At 45.3% G+C, this 19,186-nt stretch overlaps 1 protein-coding gene across 1 annotated transcript in view; it reads left to right on the top strand.

Moving 5' to 3' along the window:
* The window catches only part of LOC138980259 (uncharacterized), a 29,372-nt gene that overhangs the window by 8,581 nt on the left and 1,605 nt on the right, over positions 1-19,186 (top strand). Inside the window, exons 5-7 of the mRNA XM_070353108.1 lie at positions 419-901; positions 13,548-13,903; positions 16,474-19,186. The exon at positions 16,474-19,186 is cut by the window's right edge and continues 1,605 nt beyond it. Of these exons, the coding sequence (XP_070209209.1) occupies positions 419-901; positions 13,548-13,903; positions 16,474-16,880 (1,246 nt within the window). The 3' untranslated portion in view covers positions 16,881-19,186. The remainder of the gene's footprint in view (positions 1-418; positions 902-13,547; positions 13,904-16,473) is intronic.

Here is a 19,186-nt window from a genome sequence, read left to right as displayed (position 1 = left end):
TACCTTGTGGATAAGACGCTGGCCTCCCAAACAGAAGTTCTTCCCTTCCTGTAAGGAAAATAGATTAATGAGGTAAGACAATTAGTCTTGGACAGGTGTCCTCTTCATCGAACCCAACATCAATCAAAGAGGTGAGAATGGCGCTATAAAGATCTTTACCTGGAAGCGGTAACACGTGCGAATCAGATGAAAAACACTCTTACACTTGATGGCAAAATCGTATGGACGGGTTTTCTCCCAAAACAAAATTATTCATATATCTATTTTCGGCAGGTGTTGTATTATGCAATGTGAACAAAGATTATGAATTACACAGAAAATGAATTATTGAACGAAGCGCGTAGCGTACTTCAATCCATCATCACCCCTCCCCCTTAATAAAAAGAAAAATGTTTTGAAATTAACCGTTGTTTGACAGGTTCTGTGGCCCAGCTACAACGGTGAAGGTGTTCCTCTCTACACAGCCACGCCTTTCCATTGATATGAGAACGGAGGGCGAGGGAGTGTCCGAGACAGGGAACCGATTCACTCGGGTCATGCTGACCCCGGACCAGGTGGACGTGCAGAACAACGAACAACCGCTGGTGTTCCTCACAGGACCTCCTGGTGTCGGCAAAACGTTGATGCTCTTCATACAAGCCTTACGCTGGCTAGATGGAGGTAAGCCCGTCCACGTCGTGAGCTCATGGGCCCCAAGCCTGGTGGCTTCGCACTGTGTCATGCATCAGCTGCAGCAGACCACACCAGCGGCTGCGGCGCTGGTACACTTCCACTATTTGGATCTAGAGGGGGAAAAGGATGGAGAGGAAAAGGCTCTGGAAGATGCAGTAAATGCTCTGGTCCCTCTGAAGACACCTCAAGGACTCTACATCATCATGGACGAAGTGTACGCCATGGGCAGGTTTGTGCTTTTTCTCTATTATTTTTGTCTTTTTTTTCTGCGAATCTTTCTTTTTTAAAACAAGTCGTTTCTTTCTGCGAATCTTTCTTTTTTTAAAACAAGTCGTTTCTTTCTGCGAATCTTTCTCTTCAATTAAAGCGTAACGCCTTCATTAAAACTGGAAATAATTTACAATGTGGGTTAGAGCGATGGAGGTGAGGTGGATACAAATATACATAATTCAACTTGGACTTGCCTGGTAAGCGACAGTTTGTTTGCTTGACTGTCTTCTTAGTGTCCCACTGAGCGTACCGCCCCCCCCCCCTTCACACACACACACACACACACACACACACACACACACACACACACACACACCCACACGCACCTCAGGAATAAAGGCGCACGCGCCCAGTTGGACAATGTATACATGACCCTTTTTTTGTTTGTTTGTTTGTTTGCTTAACGCCCAGCAGACCACGAAGGGCCATATCAGGGCGGTGCTGCTTTGACATATAACGTGCGCCACACACAAGACAGAAGTCGCAGCACAGGCTTCATGTCTCAACCAGTCACATTATTCTGACACCGGACCAACCAGTCCTAGCACTAACCACATAATGCCAGACGCCAGGCGGAGCAGCCACTAGATTGCCAATTTTAAAGTCTTAGATATGACCCGGCCGGGGTTCGAACCCACAACTTCCCGATCACGGGGCGGACGCCTTACCACTAGGCCAACCGTGCCGGTCAATGTATGACCCTCAGGTCTGCCAGTCTCATCACTCAGCGGAGAGTGTATAGGATAAAGGATGTTGAGTTGAATACTGGTCTGGTTTGTCGGGCTGTTTAATCGTCTTGCGACTGAAGGCTCACTGGAAGTCTGCAGGGTGGCATGCAAGTAGATCACGGGACGCTACCCATGCTAGTCTGTGGTGGACCAAGACGGTAGATAGCATCCCCTTAGCAATACATTTTGGGCAACATAAATTATACATGTTTTAAGGGTCAGAATTGTCAGATATTGTTTGCCTCTTGCAACCATGGCTGCCCAAGCTGCTGTGCGTCCCTTTGTACTGTACACATTAGAAGCCGAAGAAGAATTAATCAGAATTTCTTGGAGAGTGTCCCGTGTCACACCAGACATGGAAAGAGCAAACATCGGGATGCACTTAATTCACGTTATCATTCGTACCGTCGGCACTGATTTTTCAGAATAATCATCTGCTCGTTTTAATAATAATAATAATTGTCAGTAAGTACTGGTGTCACATGACTGATGTGAACCAGTTGATTGGCTAATGGCGATGCGCTAAAACTGTTAGCGCACTCTAACTTTTCCACAGAGCGTATTCTTCCGCCCTTTGCTTAAGCGAGAGTGTACTCTCATCCTCAGAATTAATTAATGACATGTAGCTTATATTCTCCACAATACCAATGATTAAGACCATAAATTTCCTGCTTCTCAATTAAAGCAGAAGGTGGTTTTTTCTGACAGATTGCATGCGCCTGTGCCACAGTTGCCACTGATCTAAAAATAGAACCCGCTGTGTCTAATTTTTCAGTTTCGACTTGCGAAGATTCCTCTCATAATTATGCCATGTTAGTGGCATGTAGTTTATTGTCCACATGACCAAATGATGAGTTAGTATACAATTCCCAGCAGCTAACAGAAAACACAAGTGTTATTCCGATAACGTAGCAGCAGAGACGGTAGCAGCTAGATCAGCACGTAGCAGACTACACTGTCACTGAAATACGACTGCATCTGTTCAGTAAATGAATGTTTTTCGAATTATTATTTCAAGGCAAGAAAAATCCGAATCGAAAACGTGTAGGGGTTAGAACGTTCTTACCATATTTGAGACTTATTACCAGCCTGCCTCATGCGTGCAGACTCAGTGCAACGTGACGAGCAATTTTTGTTTTTAAAATGAGACTCAATGCAGTAGCAGACGACATAAATCTCGCTCAGCAAATTAACATGTTGGGCAAATGTGAACGATAAAACGATGGGGATATAATACGTGTAGGCTTCAGAGCATTCTTACCGTTCATATTTAGTACCAGACTCCCCGATGAGTGAAGATACCACACGAGAAACATGCCACATTTATTTTGCTTTCCGTCGACCGTGGCAAGGGGCAAAACTCTGCACAGTCAATCTGTCGAAGCTCGATGAAGGTTTCGAATAGCAAATAACTACGAGCACAGTCCTTTCTCCGAGTTTAAATGAGGTCTCTATGAAAGATCATCACTTTTTCGCTTAACGCTACACTGGAATTTACCAACAGAAATTTTAACTACCAATTTTTTTTTTACTGTAGAATCCCTCAGCTCCCAAGTTATTTTGAGCAAAGACAGTCACAAACGAGTATGTTTGTTTAAATTATTATTACTCAGCTTCTAGTAGTCAGATTGATATAACATTTTGGTATGTTATTGGATAGTGATCAAAATGTATGTATTCTTCGTGGTATGAATGTCGGAGTGTTGTAATGGTTTATTTACCTGTCTACCTGTACAGCCCACACAAAAGTAGATCCAGTGACACAAACCTGACCACACAGTTACGCCTATCCAAATGCGCGTTGCAAAATGTGCGTTTTGAATCTTCTTTTTTCTCCGGCGGTACTGACAATATCGTTATTGAAACAATCCCAGTGCACTAAGGGATTTATAGAGCAAATCTCGAAAATAATTATTGAACTCAGCGCTATGCGCTTCGTTCAATAATGAATTTTCTCGATTTGCTCTATAAATCCCTTAGTGCACTGGGATGTCTCAATAACTTAAATAATAACTGGACATTTTTAAGATAACATGTCTGTGTCTTTCGCTTAAGATAAAAATGTCCACCAAATACCCGTGTGACTTGGAATAATAGGCCCTTGAAAGGTAAATATGCGCCGAAATGGCAGCGATCTACTGGCCCAAAAAAATCCATCTCACACGGCATTCTGTAAAGGGCCTAGAGCCATAGGGTTAAGCACTTAAAAATATCCTGTTATTATTATTATTATTATTATTATTATTATTATTATTAACATATGGCTCTAGGCCCCTTACAAAAGAACATATACAGAATAGAACAATTAAAAGTACAACCTACATAAAACAAATTAATCATACAGACACAAATCACCACAATCTATATATATATACGACTTGTGTCTGTGTGTCTGTCTGTGTCTTCGCGATGCACGGCCAAAGTTCTCGATGGATCTGCTTCAAATTTGGTGGGCTTATTCACAGAGACCCCGGACACAACCTGATCGATGAGATATTTCAACACGTGCTCTCAGCGCGCAGCGCTGAACCGATTTTGTGCGCGCTGAACCGATTTTGGTTCCACCTCAGCTACCCGGGCCCCCATACCGACACACCAAGGCCAAAGTTCTCGGTGGATCTTTTTCAAATTTGGACACCGTATTCAGCTACACCCCGGACACAATATCATCGATGAGATATTTCAACACGTGCTCTCAGCGCGCAGCGCTGAACCGATTTTGGTTTTTGTGTTCATTTCACCATTCCCAGTAACTCTTCCTTATCGTCTCATCTTCTCCATGTTTTCAGCGTTTACCTCCCTTCCTTCGTATGGTGCACTATAGTATGAGGGGGGCATCTTCGGATATTCCCGGCGTTCTGTTACTATTTTTAGAAGGTCACCGCAGTGTCTAGAACGTAAATTGGACCCGTAAATTATCCTCACTGTAAAAGTGCAAAGGTCGAATCAATTTATAGCCACGCGAAAAATACACTGTCATCTATTTCTCTATAGATACGGCTTCTCTGTGTTTGTGTGTGTGTGTGTATGTGTGTGTGTGTGTGTGTGTGTGTGTGTGTGTGTGTGTGTGTGTGTGTGTCTCTATGTGAGCAACACCTGGGGATTGTTCAGTTCTGTTTGTGATGTGGTCTGGCGGCTTTTGTGTATTTGTATGTGTTAGGAAACGCTACCGTTGCTGAGCTTTGGTTCAGTTTTGTGTGTTGCATGTAGTTGACTTATTTGTACTTTGTGGGAAAGTACCGATATTATATTTTGTAAACACAATATTTATGCTTGGACGAGAATGCAGGTGAACTTTCTAGTCCTGTCAAAACAAGTTGTTTACCATGCTGTTTTAGTCGTGAGTTCGTGGCGTTCGATCGGATTAAGTGCGTCGGCGCTTTTGATGTACGTCATAGAGAATGTCGCTAGTTTAGTCCATGCACGGCTCGTATAATGTAGTTGTATCATGTTCGGTCTGGAATATTCTCGAGATTGAGTATTTACTATATATGCCAGCGCGATTTGTATGTAAAAAAGCTTCTACTTTGAGTTCTGCTACGATGTGCAGTTGTATGTATGGAATGCTAAATAAATCCTCGAACTCAATTTGACGAGTTGTTTTCTGCTGCTGCGAAGACGGGCGACGTAGAATAAAAGAACACAACTATACGACGTTTGAGAACTTGTGGCAATCTCAAGTGTCGTGTAACAATTGGGGGCCAAGCCAAGGATCTACGTTTAACGCCAAGGGTTTTCCAGCAACAAAGACAGTCAAGACAGTCACAGGAGGTAGCCATCAATCGGGTGTATCCTGAGGGATCAGTATTGAGACTACAGAACCGTGGATTCGGTGTGACTGGTGAAGAGTTTGGTAATCGCCGCAGCTCGGTACGGTGAGCGACGCCGGAGTGTATCGGGATTACAGAGGTTAGCTGCCGTTTGGACGAGACGGACTTCGTCGCGGAGCTAGTGCATTAATACTACGAAATACGACTGAGGTACGTCGTGTACGTATCGTGAGCAGAGTGCGCCGTCACGTTAGACGAGGAGGGTGGCAGCCTGCGTCTACGAAGGTGACCAGCGACGAGAGAAGCATCGGAGGTGCAGTAGAGACTGTGTTCTTTTAGAAGACTACATTCGTCTACGTTCGGGGCTGTGAAAGAATACAGACGAACGCACCGGAAAAGACCAGAATGGCTGAGTTCTGGGGAAAAGGAATTGAACTGGGACTAAAAGGCAAGCAGTTGACGGAGTTCGTCGAGTCCCAGACACGACTGCTGGCGCAGCGTGAAGAAAGACAAGCGCAGCGTGAGCAAGAAGAAAAAGAAAGACAAGCGCAGCGTGAAGAAAGACAAGCGCAGCGGGAGCGTGAAGAACGACAAGCGCAGCGTGAGCGTGAAGAAAGAGAAAGAGAAGCACAGCGTGAAGAAAGGCAAATAGAGCTGAAACGCTTAGAGCTCCAAATAAAAATGGAGACCAAGCGCTTAGAGCTTCAGACAGAAATGGTGCGTGTTCAAAATCAGCACGAGGCACCACGCCAAAGAGATAACCAGCAGCAAATGCTACACAGGGCATCGAAACTTCCAGCATTCACTGACGGGAAGGACCAGATCGATACTCCAGACTTCACCGGAGAAGTTGAGGCCGTCTGCCTGAAGAAGCCCTTGTACGATCTATTAATTGGGAACATTGGGGGTGCGAGACGTCCTGATGACCCTGATGTCGAATGGAGAATGGGCGCAGCTCAGCCTGCTGTTGAGGAGGAAGACCCACTGCCATTCGCGAAGGAAGATATCAGCGAACTGTTACGAGATGACAGAACAACTGTGCATCGCCGCGACCAGCCGCAGGTTGTAAGCGCTGTGACGACCAGAGCCCAGGCGAAGAAGGACAAAACAACTACGCCACTCAGGGTCACCAACAGTTCTGCAACTGCTGTCGTGGACAGGGATCGGCTGATTCAGCTACAGGAAGCTGATTTGACCTTGACAAAGTACAGGAGTCGTCCTATCAAGGAGATGACTAAGGGCGAAGGCACTGTGCAATTTGAAGTGAAGGCCAAGATTCTGTACAGAGTGTTCCAGCACGCGAGAGTCAACGGTGGGAAGCCATTACGTCAAGTTCTGGTGCCTCAACCACTTAGGCGCCAGGTGATGGAGGTGGCCCACGACTCTATTATGGGAGGTCACCTGGGTGTCAAGAAGACATCGGACAGAATCCAGGCTGCGTTTTACTGGCCAGGACTGCATGCAGATGTGACTCGATTCTGCCGATCGTGCGATATTTGCCAGAAAACCATACCTCGAGGAAGGGTCCCGAAAGTGCCGTTGCAGAAGATGCCTTTGATCGACCGACCTTTCAAGAGGGTGGCCATTGACCTCATCGGCGAGATCAAACCGCCAAGTGAAGAGGGTCATCGTTGGGTACTGACCCTGGTAGACTATGCAACCAGGTACCCAGAAGCCGTGCCTTTGAAGAAAATTGACACCGAGACTGTTGCCGAGGCACTTGTGGACATTTTCAGCAGAAGTGGGGTTCCTGAAGAGATCCTCACAGACCTGGGGACACAGTTTGTCTCTGAATGCATGGAAGAGGTCAACAGGCTGCTGAACATTCGTCACTTGACTACGACACCCTATCACCCGATGTGCAATGGGCTGGTCGAAAAATTCAATGCGACGCTGAAGTCCACGCTGAAGAAACTATGCAGTGAGCAGCCAAGGCAGTGGCATCGCTACATCAATGCCTTGCTGTTAGCATACAGGGAGGTGCCACAAGAGTCCACTGGATTCTCCCCGTTCGAGCTGATGTACGGGCGGACCGTGAGAGGCCCGATGCAGATACTAAAGGAATTGTGGACGAAAGATGTGGACACACCTGAAGTGAAGAACAGTTACCAGTACGTGTTCGAGTTGCGAGAGAAACTTGAGGAGACTCTCGAGATTTTGAGAGAAAACTTGAGAAAGTCTCAGGATAGTGGAAAGCACTACTACGACCGCAAAGCCGTAAACAGGAAGTTTACACCAGGTAACAAAGTGCTGATACTGCTTCCCACTGATCACAACAAACTACTGATGCAGTGGAAAGACCCATACGAGGTTGAGGCCGTAGTAGGGATCAACGACTACAAGGTGAATGTCGGCAAGAAGTCCAAGATCTACCACGCTAACCTCCTGAAACTGTATGTGGAGAGACCTCCGGAAGCAGTACAGGTCGCAGCAATGGTGGAAGAACCAGCCGAACTAGACGAGTTCGACGGTGAGGAACTACTGGAGTTGGGAGACCTCCACAAGAAAGAGGGAGTGGATGACGTCAAGCTAGGACCTGACCTGACAGAAGATCAGCAGAAGGAGCTGCATGATTTTATGGGCGACTTCACCCATAGGTTCTCTGATGTTCCAGGCTCTACGTCCTTGGTCGAACATGAAGTCCACCTCACATCTGACGTTCCTGTTCGCTCAAAACCATACCCTATCCCGTTTCAGGCTCGGGAATCCTTGAAGAAGGACATCGACAACATGTTGAAGATGGGGGTCATCCGTGAGTCATCATCCCCTTACTCATCTCCCGTTGTTGTTGTCAAGAAGAAAGACGGTACAAACAGGGTATGCATTGACTTCAGGAAAGTGAATAAGATCACCGTGTTTGACCCTGAACCAATGCCGACGGCGGGTGATCTGTTCCGACGGTTGACTGGCAGTAAGATCTTCTCAAAGATCGATCTCAGCAAGGGATATTGGCAAATTCCTGTGCGCGAAGAGGACATACCAAAGACCGCCTTTGCAACTCCAGACGGAACGTATGAGTGCCTGCGGATGCCTTTTGGCATGGTGAACAGTGGTGCTACCCTGAAGAGGGGAATGCGAAAAATGCTCAAAGGAATGAAGAATGTTGTTTACTACTGGGATGATCTGCTAGTCCACACGGAGACCTTTGCGGAGCATCTGGAGACTTTGAGGGAACTGTTTTCCCGCCTGACAAAAGCCAATCTGACCGTGAGACCCAGCAAGTGCATTTTGGGGACCGACAACGTTGACTTCATAGGTCATTCACAGAAGGAAGGTCAAAAGGGGCTTTTGTTGGAAAACGTCACCAAGATCCTCAATGCGCCACGTCCTGAAACCAAGAAGCAGGTGCGATCCTTCCTTGGATTGGCTGGGTACTACAGAGAGTTCATTCCAAACTTCGCCGCCATAACGGCGCCTTTGTCGGACATGACCCGGAAAGGATGCCCCAACCGAATACTCTGGGGACCAGCTCAGGAGAAGGCATACCAGACCGTGCGCGACCTGATGTCACGAGACCCGGTGCTACGCCTTCCTGATACTGCCAAAGAGTTCATCTTGCGTACAGACGCATCGGACGAAGGGATCGGCGCCATGCTGATGCAAGAGCATGGAGGTAAACCGTTTCCGGTCAGCTATGCCAGCAAGAAGCTGTCAGGATCCGAGAAGAACTACTCGACCATGGAGAAAGAGTGTTTAGCCATCGTGTGGGGAATCAAGAAATTTGAACTCTACCTCCAAGGGGTGAAATTCGTGCTTCAGACTGATCACAAACCCCTCACCTACCTGAACTCTGCGAAGTTTGTGAATAATCGTATCATGAGGTGGGTGATGTACTTGCAGAACTTTGATATGCGAGTGGAATCGATTAAGGGTTCAGACAATGTTGGAGCAGATTTTCTCAGCCGAGTATGTGAGTAAAACTGTGTTCATTCTCCAACAGACTAATGTACATACCTGGATTTCAATATGTTATGTATACATAATATGTGTACAGGTAGCGTTTCAATGATTGAAAGAAATTAGGTAAATTTCTTCTGGTGTTGGGGGTAATGTTAGGAAACGCTACCGTTGCTGAGCTTTGGTTCAGTTTTGTGTGTTGCATGTAGTTGACTTATTTGTACTTTGTGGGAAAGTACCGATATTATATTTTGTAAACACAATATTTATGCTTGGACGAGAATGCAGGTGAACTTTCTAGTCCTGTCAAAACAAGTTGTTTACCATGCTGTTTTAGTCGTGAGTTCGTGGCGTTCGTTCGGATTAAGTGCGTCGGCGCTTTTGATGTACGTCATAGAGAATGTCGCTAGTTTAGTCCATGCACGGCTCGTATAATGTAGTTGTATCATGTTCGGTCTGGAATATTCTCGAGATTGAGTATTTACTATATATGCCAGCGCGATTTGTATGTAAAAAAGCTTCTACTTTGAGTTCTGCTACGATGTGCAGTTGTATGTATGGAATGCTAAATAAATCCTCGAACTCAATTTGACGAGTTGTTTTCTGCTGCTGCGAAGACGGGCGACGTAGAATAAAAGAACACAACTATACGACGTTTGAGAACTTGTGGCAATCTCAAGTGTCGTGTAACAGTATGTACTGGCCTTCCTTTGAAAAGCCATAACAGTCCAAAAGGGCTTACAGATAAGCTCTAAATTGCTCAATCCTGTTTGAGTGGAGTTCGCCTCCAAAGGTGATTAACACGGTTACATTCGTCGACAAGGATGGGACTCGATATGGTCAGGAATGGCATTATGGCCACTGAATCATTTTCGTGCTGTTCCCATTCCACGAATCTGGGAGGGACCTAAGCTTGGCGGGTTCATTGTTCGGACCCGGCGAAGCCGGCGTACGGCTCTAAGTACTTCTTCCCGGCGAAGCCGGCTACCCGGCGAAGCGGGTATTCATCTAGTTTATCATATATAAGGACTGGGTGGCCGAGTGGTAACGCACTTGCGCTCGGAAGCGAGAGGTTGCGAGTTCAACCCTGGGTCAGGGCGTTAGCAATTTTCTCCCCCCTTTCCTAACCTAGGTGGTGGGTTCAAGTGCTAGTCTTTCGGATGAGACGATAAACCGAGGTCCCTTCGTGTACACTACATTGGGATGTGCACGTTAAAGATCCCACGATTGACAAAAGGGTCTTTCCTGGCAAAATTGTATAGGCATAGATAAAAATATCCATCAAATACCCGTGTGACTTGGAATAAAGGCCGTGAAAGGTGAATGCTCGCCCTAATAGGCTTGAGGTTTGCTGGCCGATGTGAATGCGCAATATATTGTGTACAAAATTCCATCTCACACGGCATTAATAGGTAACAATAATAACAATAACAATAACAGCACTTTATTGTCCATTAAAATATTACATAAAAATGGAAATTTTTCTTCGGCACACCCTGCCTGCCTGTAAACGATTATAACAACAATTGTATAGGACGACACACATAAAACATAAAACATAACATGCGCCTTGAGTCGCCTCGTGTGGTGAGATATGTGCGCGATATAAATTCTCGTAAATAAATAAAATGAAATAAAAAATACACACTATAATATATACAAACATATCCCATGACCTCCCTTCTTTGTCTCTGTTACTTCAGTATGGGTATATATGTTGTATTTTTATAGCTCAATAAATACATCATGGACTCCAAAAAATATATGATAGTGCAGATTCCGATTTGGGCAAAGAACTACTTTCCTCCCGACCTTTGACCTCGCGCCGAACAATGTGACACATTTGTATGAAGTTCCAAAATCGTATTGCACGGCTCAGAAAACCATATCAGTTGCACGCAAAAATGAATCTCAGAACTGATCTGATGTATGGGATGCAATAAACAAACGTTTCTTTCATTATGAAAGCAATGCAGATCGAAAAAAAACGAACATTCAACTTACAAGATACCCAGATGCTAGCGAACCAAAACAAAAACACGAGTACCCTCCCTTGCATCGTTAGCAGACGACTTTTGAGAGTCTGTCAGTAATGTGTTTGGTGTGCGTCTTCAGTTTCTCTGGCAGTGTCGGTGTGGGAACTGACAGAAGCTAGGGAGCACAGATAATAGAAGCCCTGTCACATAGACTAATCACACAATCAATACACATTTGGCTCATGTTTTAAATGACAGTTTCGAGTTTGTTAGTCAAACTCAAAGCAACAACACTGTCACTGGTGACATGCGCAGCGAAACCGAGAAGCGTCCTTACCTGGCACGGTTTGGCTTCGCTATCAAACATCGGCTGTTTCACGTGTTTTGCGAGCAAGTGTACTCTTTTGCCTGGCTCTGCAGTAAGTCCACATTGGCGATGAAGGTATCCAAGAACTTAACATGTGTGTATTTTTCCGTAATCCAGTCATATTCCTTCAAAATGCAATCAATCGGCGGTGACAGACGTGTCAGCAATTCGCGACTTCAACTCGGTCCAGTTTTCCTCACACCCATACCAGTTTAGGTTCATCCATCCAAACACACTCGCAAAACAGTTTATCACGTAGATACATTTCAAATAGGGAGAAAATGGTTAAATCTAAACCTACATATTTGTTCCCTAAAATTTGCTTCTCTGTCAATAAGCCTAATTGTATAATAACACGTTCGAGAAAAACAACATGGAATCGATTCTGAATCGAGTAAGCCAAATGGGTCCCAAACCCGTTTCGCCCGTTCTGCCGACCTGAAACGCAAAACAAAAGAATTGTGCGCTTCAACTAAATTAATTTCTATACGACTTCATTACTTTCTTGCAACTTATGAACCTTTACTTAAAGCTTTTAAATGGTCTGAAAGTAGTGTTACCGCGTACTTATCGATGCACTCATTCGTTTTATTTTTTCAGCGACGGTCACTTAGTTTAAGGTTGCAAAAGGGCTAAGTCTCGCTGGCACCACTGTTTTACAGTCCACAGATCGCAACAGTGCCGCTAGTAGTCTACACTTTGTGTTTGTTGGTAGAATGGGATATACAGATTACAACACTCGTGGTTTTTTATATGGCTTGTATTTCAGTCAAGACCCAGCGGGAATATCAATCGAGAGCCACTCGCCAGAGGCTCGTGTCTCCCGATGATATTCATCCGCTGGGTCTTGACTGAAATACAAGCCATATAAAAAACCACTCGTGTTGTAACCTATACATAAACAGCTAACACTCTCAACAATCATAACAACTTTATGGGAGATGAGTATGTGCAGAAATGGAATGAAGAAGACATTAGGCCAGGTTGGTGTAATATTCTGTGAAAAAGAAAGTTTTCAACTGTTGTTTAAAAGAGCTGAGAGAGGTGCAGTGTCTGACAGAGAAGGGAAGAGAGTTCCAGAGTTGGGGTGCAGCACAACAGAAGCTTCTTGCTTCGTGCTGCTTCCTGTTGAAGCGCTCAACTTTCAGTAGCCTGGTGTCAGCGGATGATCTGAGTGTGCGTGATGGGGTGTATATGTACAGGAGTTCAGAAAGGTACTGAGGGGCACTTCCTGAGAAGACCTTGAAACACAGACAAGCGACTTTGTACTTGATACGCTGTGTTTTCTTTGACCTAAAGATAATGCGGGCTGCAGCATTTTGAACAGTTTGGAGAGGTTGGATAACTAACGAAGAACATCCAATCAACAGGGCATTGCAATAGTCTAAACGAGACAATATGCAGGAAGTGACAAGGGTTTTTGTGGCTTCTTCAGTGAGAAAGTGGCGGATGGAGCTGATGCGCCTAATTTCAAGGTAGGCTGCCTGACATGTTTTTGTGACATGATGTCTCATAGAGAGGTCAGAGTCAAGGTTTTCATTGATAATGCATGCGCAAGAACGTACACTTAGCTGGATCTCGAAGATGAGATATCTCCCGGACGCAGATTTACATGGTAAATCTAACCGATATGACACATAACGCTATTGATTTCACAGAACTTCCAAAATTCCGCCTACTTTGGGAGCCTCTGAAGAGTCGCTGAGAGGATCCAAGGGACCCCTTAACACTAAAACTATCGGTCCTGAGACCCTCTAAGAAGAGCATTTTACGGGAGCCTTGGCAACGGCTTGCTGATCTAAAACAATAACATCTCTCAACACAAAGTGCACATGACCCTGTACTTATGACTTATTCTGTCTCACAGACAGCTCGAAAAGCTCGTCAACGAACTTCGCCAGAACGTCAATGACCTTCATCTGTGGGTAACCTGCTTGGAACATGGCAACAAACCTACACACTTGGCAAAAGTCAAACTGACCCAGCCGCTCAGAACTCCACCTTCAATCACGCGCGAGGTGGTGCTCTCAGACAGCTTGCGTGACGGGAGCGTTCACGGATACACGGATCTGATTGGCCCCCCGCACAGCGACGGCCCCGCCCTACGCTACCTGCGCCATTCAGGACAAGGACACGCCCAGAAGGTGGAGCCAGAAGACTGCGAGCAATGCGGCTTGGACGTTGCAAAGCTGCTGAAAGAAGAACTTCATGTGGGCGTACCAGGTACGGTATTATGGATGGTCGTAAAGTACTCTCTCTCTCTCTCTCTCTCTCTCTCTCTCTCTCTCTCTCTCTCTCTCTCTCTCTCTCTCTCTCTCTCTCTCTCTCTCTCTCTCTTCCTCTGTCTCTCTGTCTCTGTCTGTGTCTCTGTCTCTCTGTCTCTCTTTCTCTCTTTCTGTCTCTCTCTGTCTGTCTCTCTCTCTGTCTCTGTCTCTCTCTCTCTCTGTCTCTCTCTCTCTCTCTCTGTCTGTCTGTCTGTCTCTCTGTCTCTGTCTCTGTCTGTCTGTCTCTGTCTCTCTCTCTGTCTCATCCTGAAAATGCCTAGTCATCGATTGCCACAGAAAGCTTATAAAATGCTGCTTTATTTACACGAACAAAATAAAAGAACATGGGCGTCATCAGTTTGCTATGTGCTATACAAATACGGCTTTGACCAAGTTTGGATTCAACAAGGCGTTGGAAATGAAAATGCGTTCATAACGGAATTCAAGAACAGACTAGTCACATTATACAAGCAAGAGTAGATAGAAACCGTACAAAGTAAAGAACGATTCCTTTTCTATAGCACTTTCAAGTCAGCCTTATCTATGTCTTCATACTTAAATGACCTGAAGCATGTCAAAGCAAGAAACTGTCTGATTAGGTTAAGACTTGGTGTCTCGCCACTCAAAGTGCATCGATTACGACACATTCGGTCGCCATCAGCTGTAGATTACTTGTGTCCATTCTGCGCAAATGAGACCGAAGATGAAATTAATTTTGTTTTGAAATGTCCAAAATATGCTGGTATTTGTGAGTACTACATACCTGTAAAATATTACAACCGTCCATCAAGCTTTAAACTGGCGCTACTTCTAGCGACACCAAACAGATCAATATTACTTAGACTTGCAACCTTCATCATGAACGCGTTTAAAATACGCAGTGAGTGGGGACAGTGAATATGAGATATTGCATGATCTTGTTTTATGTGTATGCTATTTTTGTTGTTTTTGTCGATTGCTTAAAAAATAGTAATAATGTTTTGTTTTTTGGCAACGTTAATGTGATGCTATGTATCAGAGATGCAACGATTATGCATATAACTGTTTGCAGATTTGCGTGTGGAGGGCATGTGAAGGGATAGATGGAGGGATGAATAGATGGATGACTGATGAATGGTTGGACAGACAGACGGATGATTAGATGGATGGATGACAGAGGGACATGAGATGGATGGAAGGATGGATGGATGGATGGATGGATGGATGGAAGGATGACAGAGAGACATGAGTGAAGTGTGACAGAGACTGGATTTTGTGTTGATGCATTACTGTCCTTTTTCAAACGTTTTGCGTTGTAAATACCTGATTTCACTGTCGTCATGTCGACTGTCATTACGATGATGATGATTATTATTATGATTAATATTATTATGATTATTATTCATGAAGCATGTAATTTTGAAACTTTGTACACCCCGAATTGAAATGGGCCCAAGGCCTAATCAATAAACCATCCAGACTCCAGACTCCAGACTCTCTGTCTCTCTTTGTCTCTCTCTGTCTGTCTCTGTCTGTCTCTCTGTCTGTCTCTCTCTCTCTCTCTCTCTCTGTCTCTCTCTCTGTCTCTCTCTCTCTCTGTCTCTCTCTCTGTCTCTCTTTGTCTCTGTCTGTCTCTCTCTCTCTGTCTCTCTGTCTCTCTCTCTCTCTCTGTGTCTCTGTCTGTCTCTCTCTCTCTCTCTCTCTCTCTCTCTCTCTCTCTCTCTCTCTCTCTCTCTCTCTCTCTCTCTCTTTCATTTTTTTTCTGTTCCAGCGCAACATAAAAAGTTGTTGGATTGTAAAGTCAATGAGCAAATGTGGCAGTATACGCTATGCGTAAAATCAAGATATTTTGGTAAAATATATCTTCTAAATCTTACTTGAATTGTTAGGCTCTATAGAATTCAGAAGGGTATCAAATCACTCTTGCTCCGGTCATATTCGAAGAAAGAGATTCTGTACGTTCTAGAGAGTACAGAATCTGGAACAAGTTATCGTAATATTCTTACGTCACTGTGCAATTTGCGTGTGCACATTATGCCACACGTTGCAAACATTTCATCTATTGTCCTCATTGTTCTTGTCTTTTTTCCTTTTTATCTCTCTGTCGTTTAACAATCGTTATATGGCAGGACCGGACTAGGGGGGGGGGGGGGGTTACAGGGGTTGCGCACCCCCCCCCTCCCTGGCTTAAGCATGTACCTCCCAAACGCTTTTTTTGTGGGGGAGGGAGGGGGGGTTGCATCTGGATCAATTCTTCTTCATTGCCTATACAGCTTGCTGTCGAATTTACCTTTTTCGTTCAAGGAGAGGCTTCCTTTCCCTCCAGAAACATCAAAAAACGTTCAGCTTGCAATCCCCACCAAGGGGGCTTCGCCCCCTGGACCCCCATCTGTACCCCCCACCCCCTAGTACTTACCTAGTCCGGCCCTGTATGGCATTGGGGTTTTTTTGCGAAAGTTTCTCCTTGTTGTTGCTGTTGTTGGGGGTGGGGGGTGGGGGGTCTTACTGTCAGTTTTGTAATGTTATATGGGATTGTGTTTCTTGTAACAGTTCCAGGTCGGCCAACCAACATCACAGACCTTCCGCTTCATCCCAGGGACGTCTTCGTGCTGTCAGCCTGTGGCTTCGTGGACAACTCTAACTTCGTATCAGGACTTCGCAAAGGAGGTCTTCCAGTCACCTGGCTGAAGCCTAAAGATAAACAGGCCTCGGAAGACGTGGCCAAAATGGCGCGTGATGAAATAGTGGTGGCTGGCCAGCTGGATGTCAACGGGTTGGAGAGAAAGTTGGTGGTATGGTTGGCAAGTAAGGGCTTCCGCCCCCCTCCTGCTGGCGGTGGTGGTGGTGGAGGAGGAGGAGGAGGAGGAGGTAGTGGCCAGCTGGGCGATGAGCAGATGGGCAGACTGGTTGCAATGTCCCGCTGTGTTTCACAGCTCGTGGTGGTTCTGCCATCTTAATTTCCCACATTTTGCAGAGGTGTACCTTGTAAGTAAGAGGTTCTGTCCTCCTGCTTGTGGTCGTGGTGGTGATGTCAGTGGTGGTGGTCATCTGGATGATGAGCAAATGGACATATTGATTTCAATGTCCCGCGCTGTTTGTCCCGACCCGTGGAGGTTCTGCCATCCTGATGATCAACATTTTGTTAGGGTGTATCTTGGCTTGGTAATTTTGCTTCATTTTTGTCACTTTATCATCGGTTGTGGTGGCAGTGGTGGTGGTGGTGGTGGTGATAGTTATCTGGGAGATGGGCAGATTGATTGCAATGCACTGATGTCTGTCGCGACCTGTGGAGGTTCTGACATCCCAATGCTCATCATTTCGCTAGAGTGCATCCTGGGCTTGGTAAATTTGTTTTATTTCAATTACTTTATTATTGGTTGTGGTGGTAGTGGTGGTGGCAGTGGTGGTGATAGTCATCTAGTTGATGAGCAGATGGACAGTTCTGCCATTCTAATGCTCAACATTTTGCAGAGGTGCATTTTGTGCTTGGCAATTTTGTTTCAATTCAATCTCTTTGTGTGGTGGTTTTTTTTGTCGGTGGTAGGGTTGGTGGTGGTAGCGGTAGTCATCTGGGTGATGAATAGATGGGCAGATCGATTGCAATCTCATGATGTCTGTCGTAACCCGTGGTGGTTCTGCAGTCCCAATGCTCAACATTTCGCTAGAGTGTATCTTTGGCTTGGTAAGTTTGCTTTATGTGGTAGTGATGGTAGCGGTATTGGTAGTGGTAGTCATCTGGGTGATGAATAGATGGGCAGATCGATTGCAATGTCATGATGTCTGTCGTAACCCGTGGTGGTTCTGCAGTCCCAATGCTCAACATTTCGCTAGAGTGTATCTTTGGCTTGGTAAGTTTGCTTTATGTGGTAGTGGTGGTAGCGGTATTGGTAGTGGTAGTCATCTGGGTGATGAATAGATGGGCAGATCGATTGCAATGTCATGATGTCTGTCGTAACCCGTGGTGGTTCTGCAGTCCCAATGCTCAACATTTCGCTAGAGTGTATCTTTGGCTTGGTAAGTTTGCTTTATGTGGTAGTGATGGTAGCGGTATTGGTAGTGGTAGTCATCTGGGTGATGAGCAGATGGGCAGATCGATTAAGCTGCCATGATGTCTTTTGCTATCCGGATGCTCTACATTTTGTAAGGGTATACCTTGGGAGTTTTGTTTTATTTTCATTGCTTTATTATCGGTTGTGGTGGTGGTGACAGTTGTGGAAGTCATCTGGGTGATGAGCAGAGGGGTAGATTGATTGCAATGCCCTGATGTCTGACGCGACCCGTGGAGGTTCTGACATCCCAATGCTCATCATTTCGCTAGAGTGCACCCTGGGCTTGGTAAATTTGTTTTATTTCAATTACTTTATTATCGGTTGTGGTGGTAGTGGTGGTGGCGGTGGTGGTGATAGTCATCTAGTTGATGAGCAGATGGACAGATTGATTTTAATGTCCGGCTGTGTTACGCGATTTTTGATGGTCCTGCCATCCTAATATTTCATATTTTGTAAGGGTGTACTTTTCGCTTGGTCATTTTGTTTCATTTCCATTACTTTGTTTATTGTTGGTTGTGGTAGTGGTGACAGTGGTAGTCATCTGGGTGATGAGCAAATGGAGAGATTGGCTGATGAACAGATGTACCTCGTAAGTAAGGGGTTCTGTCATCCTGATTGTGGTCGTGGTGGTGTTGTCAGTGGTGGTGGTCATCTGGGTAGTGAGCAGATGGACAGATTGATTTGAATGTCCCGCGCTGTGTGTCGCGACCCATGGAGGTTCTGCCATCCTAATGCTCTACATTTTGTAAGGGTGTCTATTGGCTTGGTAATTTTGTTTCATGTCCATCGCTTTGTTAACTACATGTATCGGTTGTGGTAGGTCGGACAGTGGAAATAATCTGGGGGTTGGGCAGAGGGGAAGATTTGGATTGGATTGGATAAGATTTACAGTCCAGTGAGGTTACCCTCATGGAAATTCGGGCTGCTTTCTCCCCGGGGAAGGCGAGCTGCCATACATACGGCGCTACCCATATTTTTTTTTCCTGCATGCGTGTATTCATGTTTCCTGAGACTTAATGCCGTGTGAGATGGAATTTTTTTTACTTTATTCCAAGTACCACGGGTATTTGATGGACATTTTTATCTATGTCTATACAATTTTGCCAGGAAAGACCCTCTTGTCAATCGTGGGATCTTTAACGTGCACACCCCAATGTAGTGTACACGGGACCTCGGTTTTTCGTCTCATCCGAAAGACTAGCACTCGAACCCAC

This window comes from Littorina saxatilis, linkage group LG11 (genome assembly GCF_037325665.1).
Source record: "Littorina saxatilis isolate snail1 linkage group LG11, US_GU_Lsax_2.0, whole genome shotgun sequence".
Taxonomy (NCBI): domain Eukaryota; kingdom Metazoa; phylum Mollusca; class Gastropoda; order Littorinimorpha; family Littorinidae; genus Littorina; species Littorina saxatilis.
This window is presented reverse-complemented; position numbering and strand designations above follow the sequence as displayed.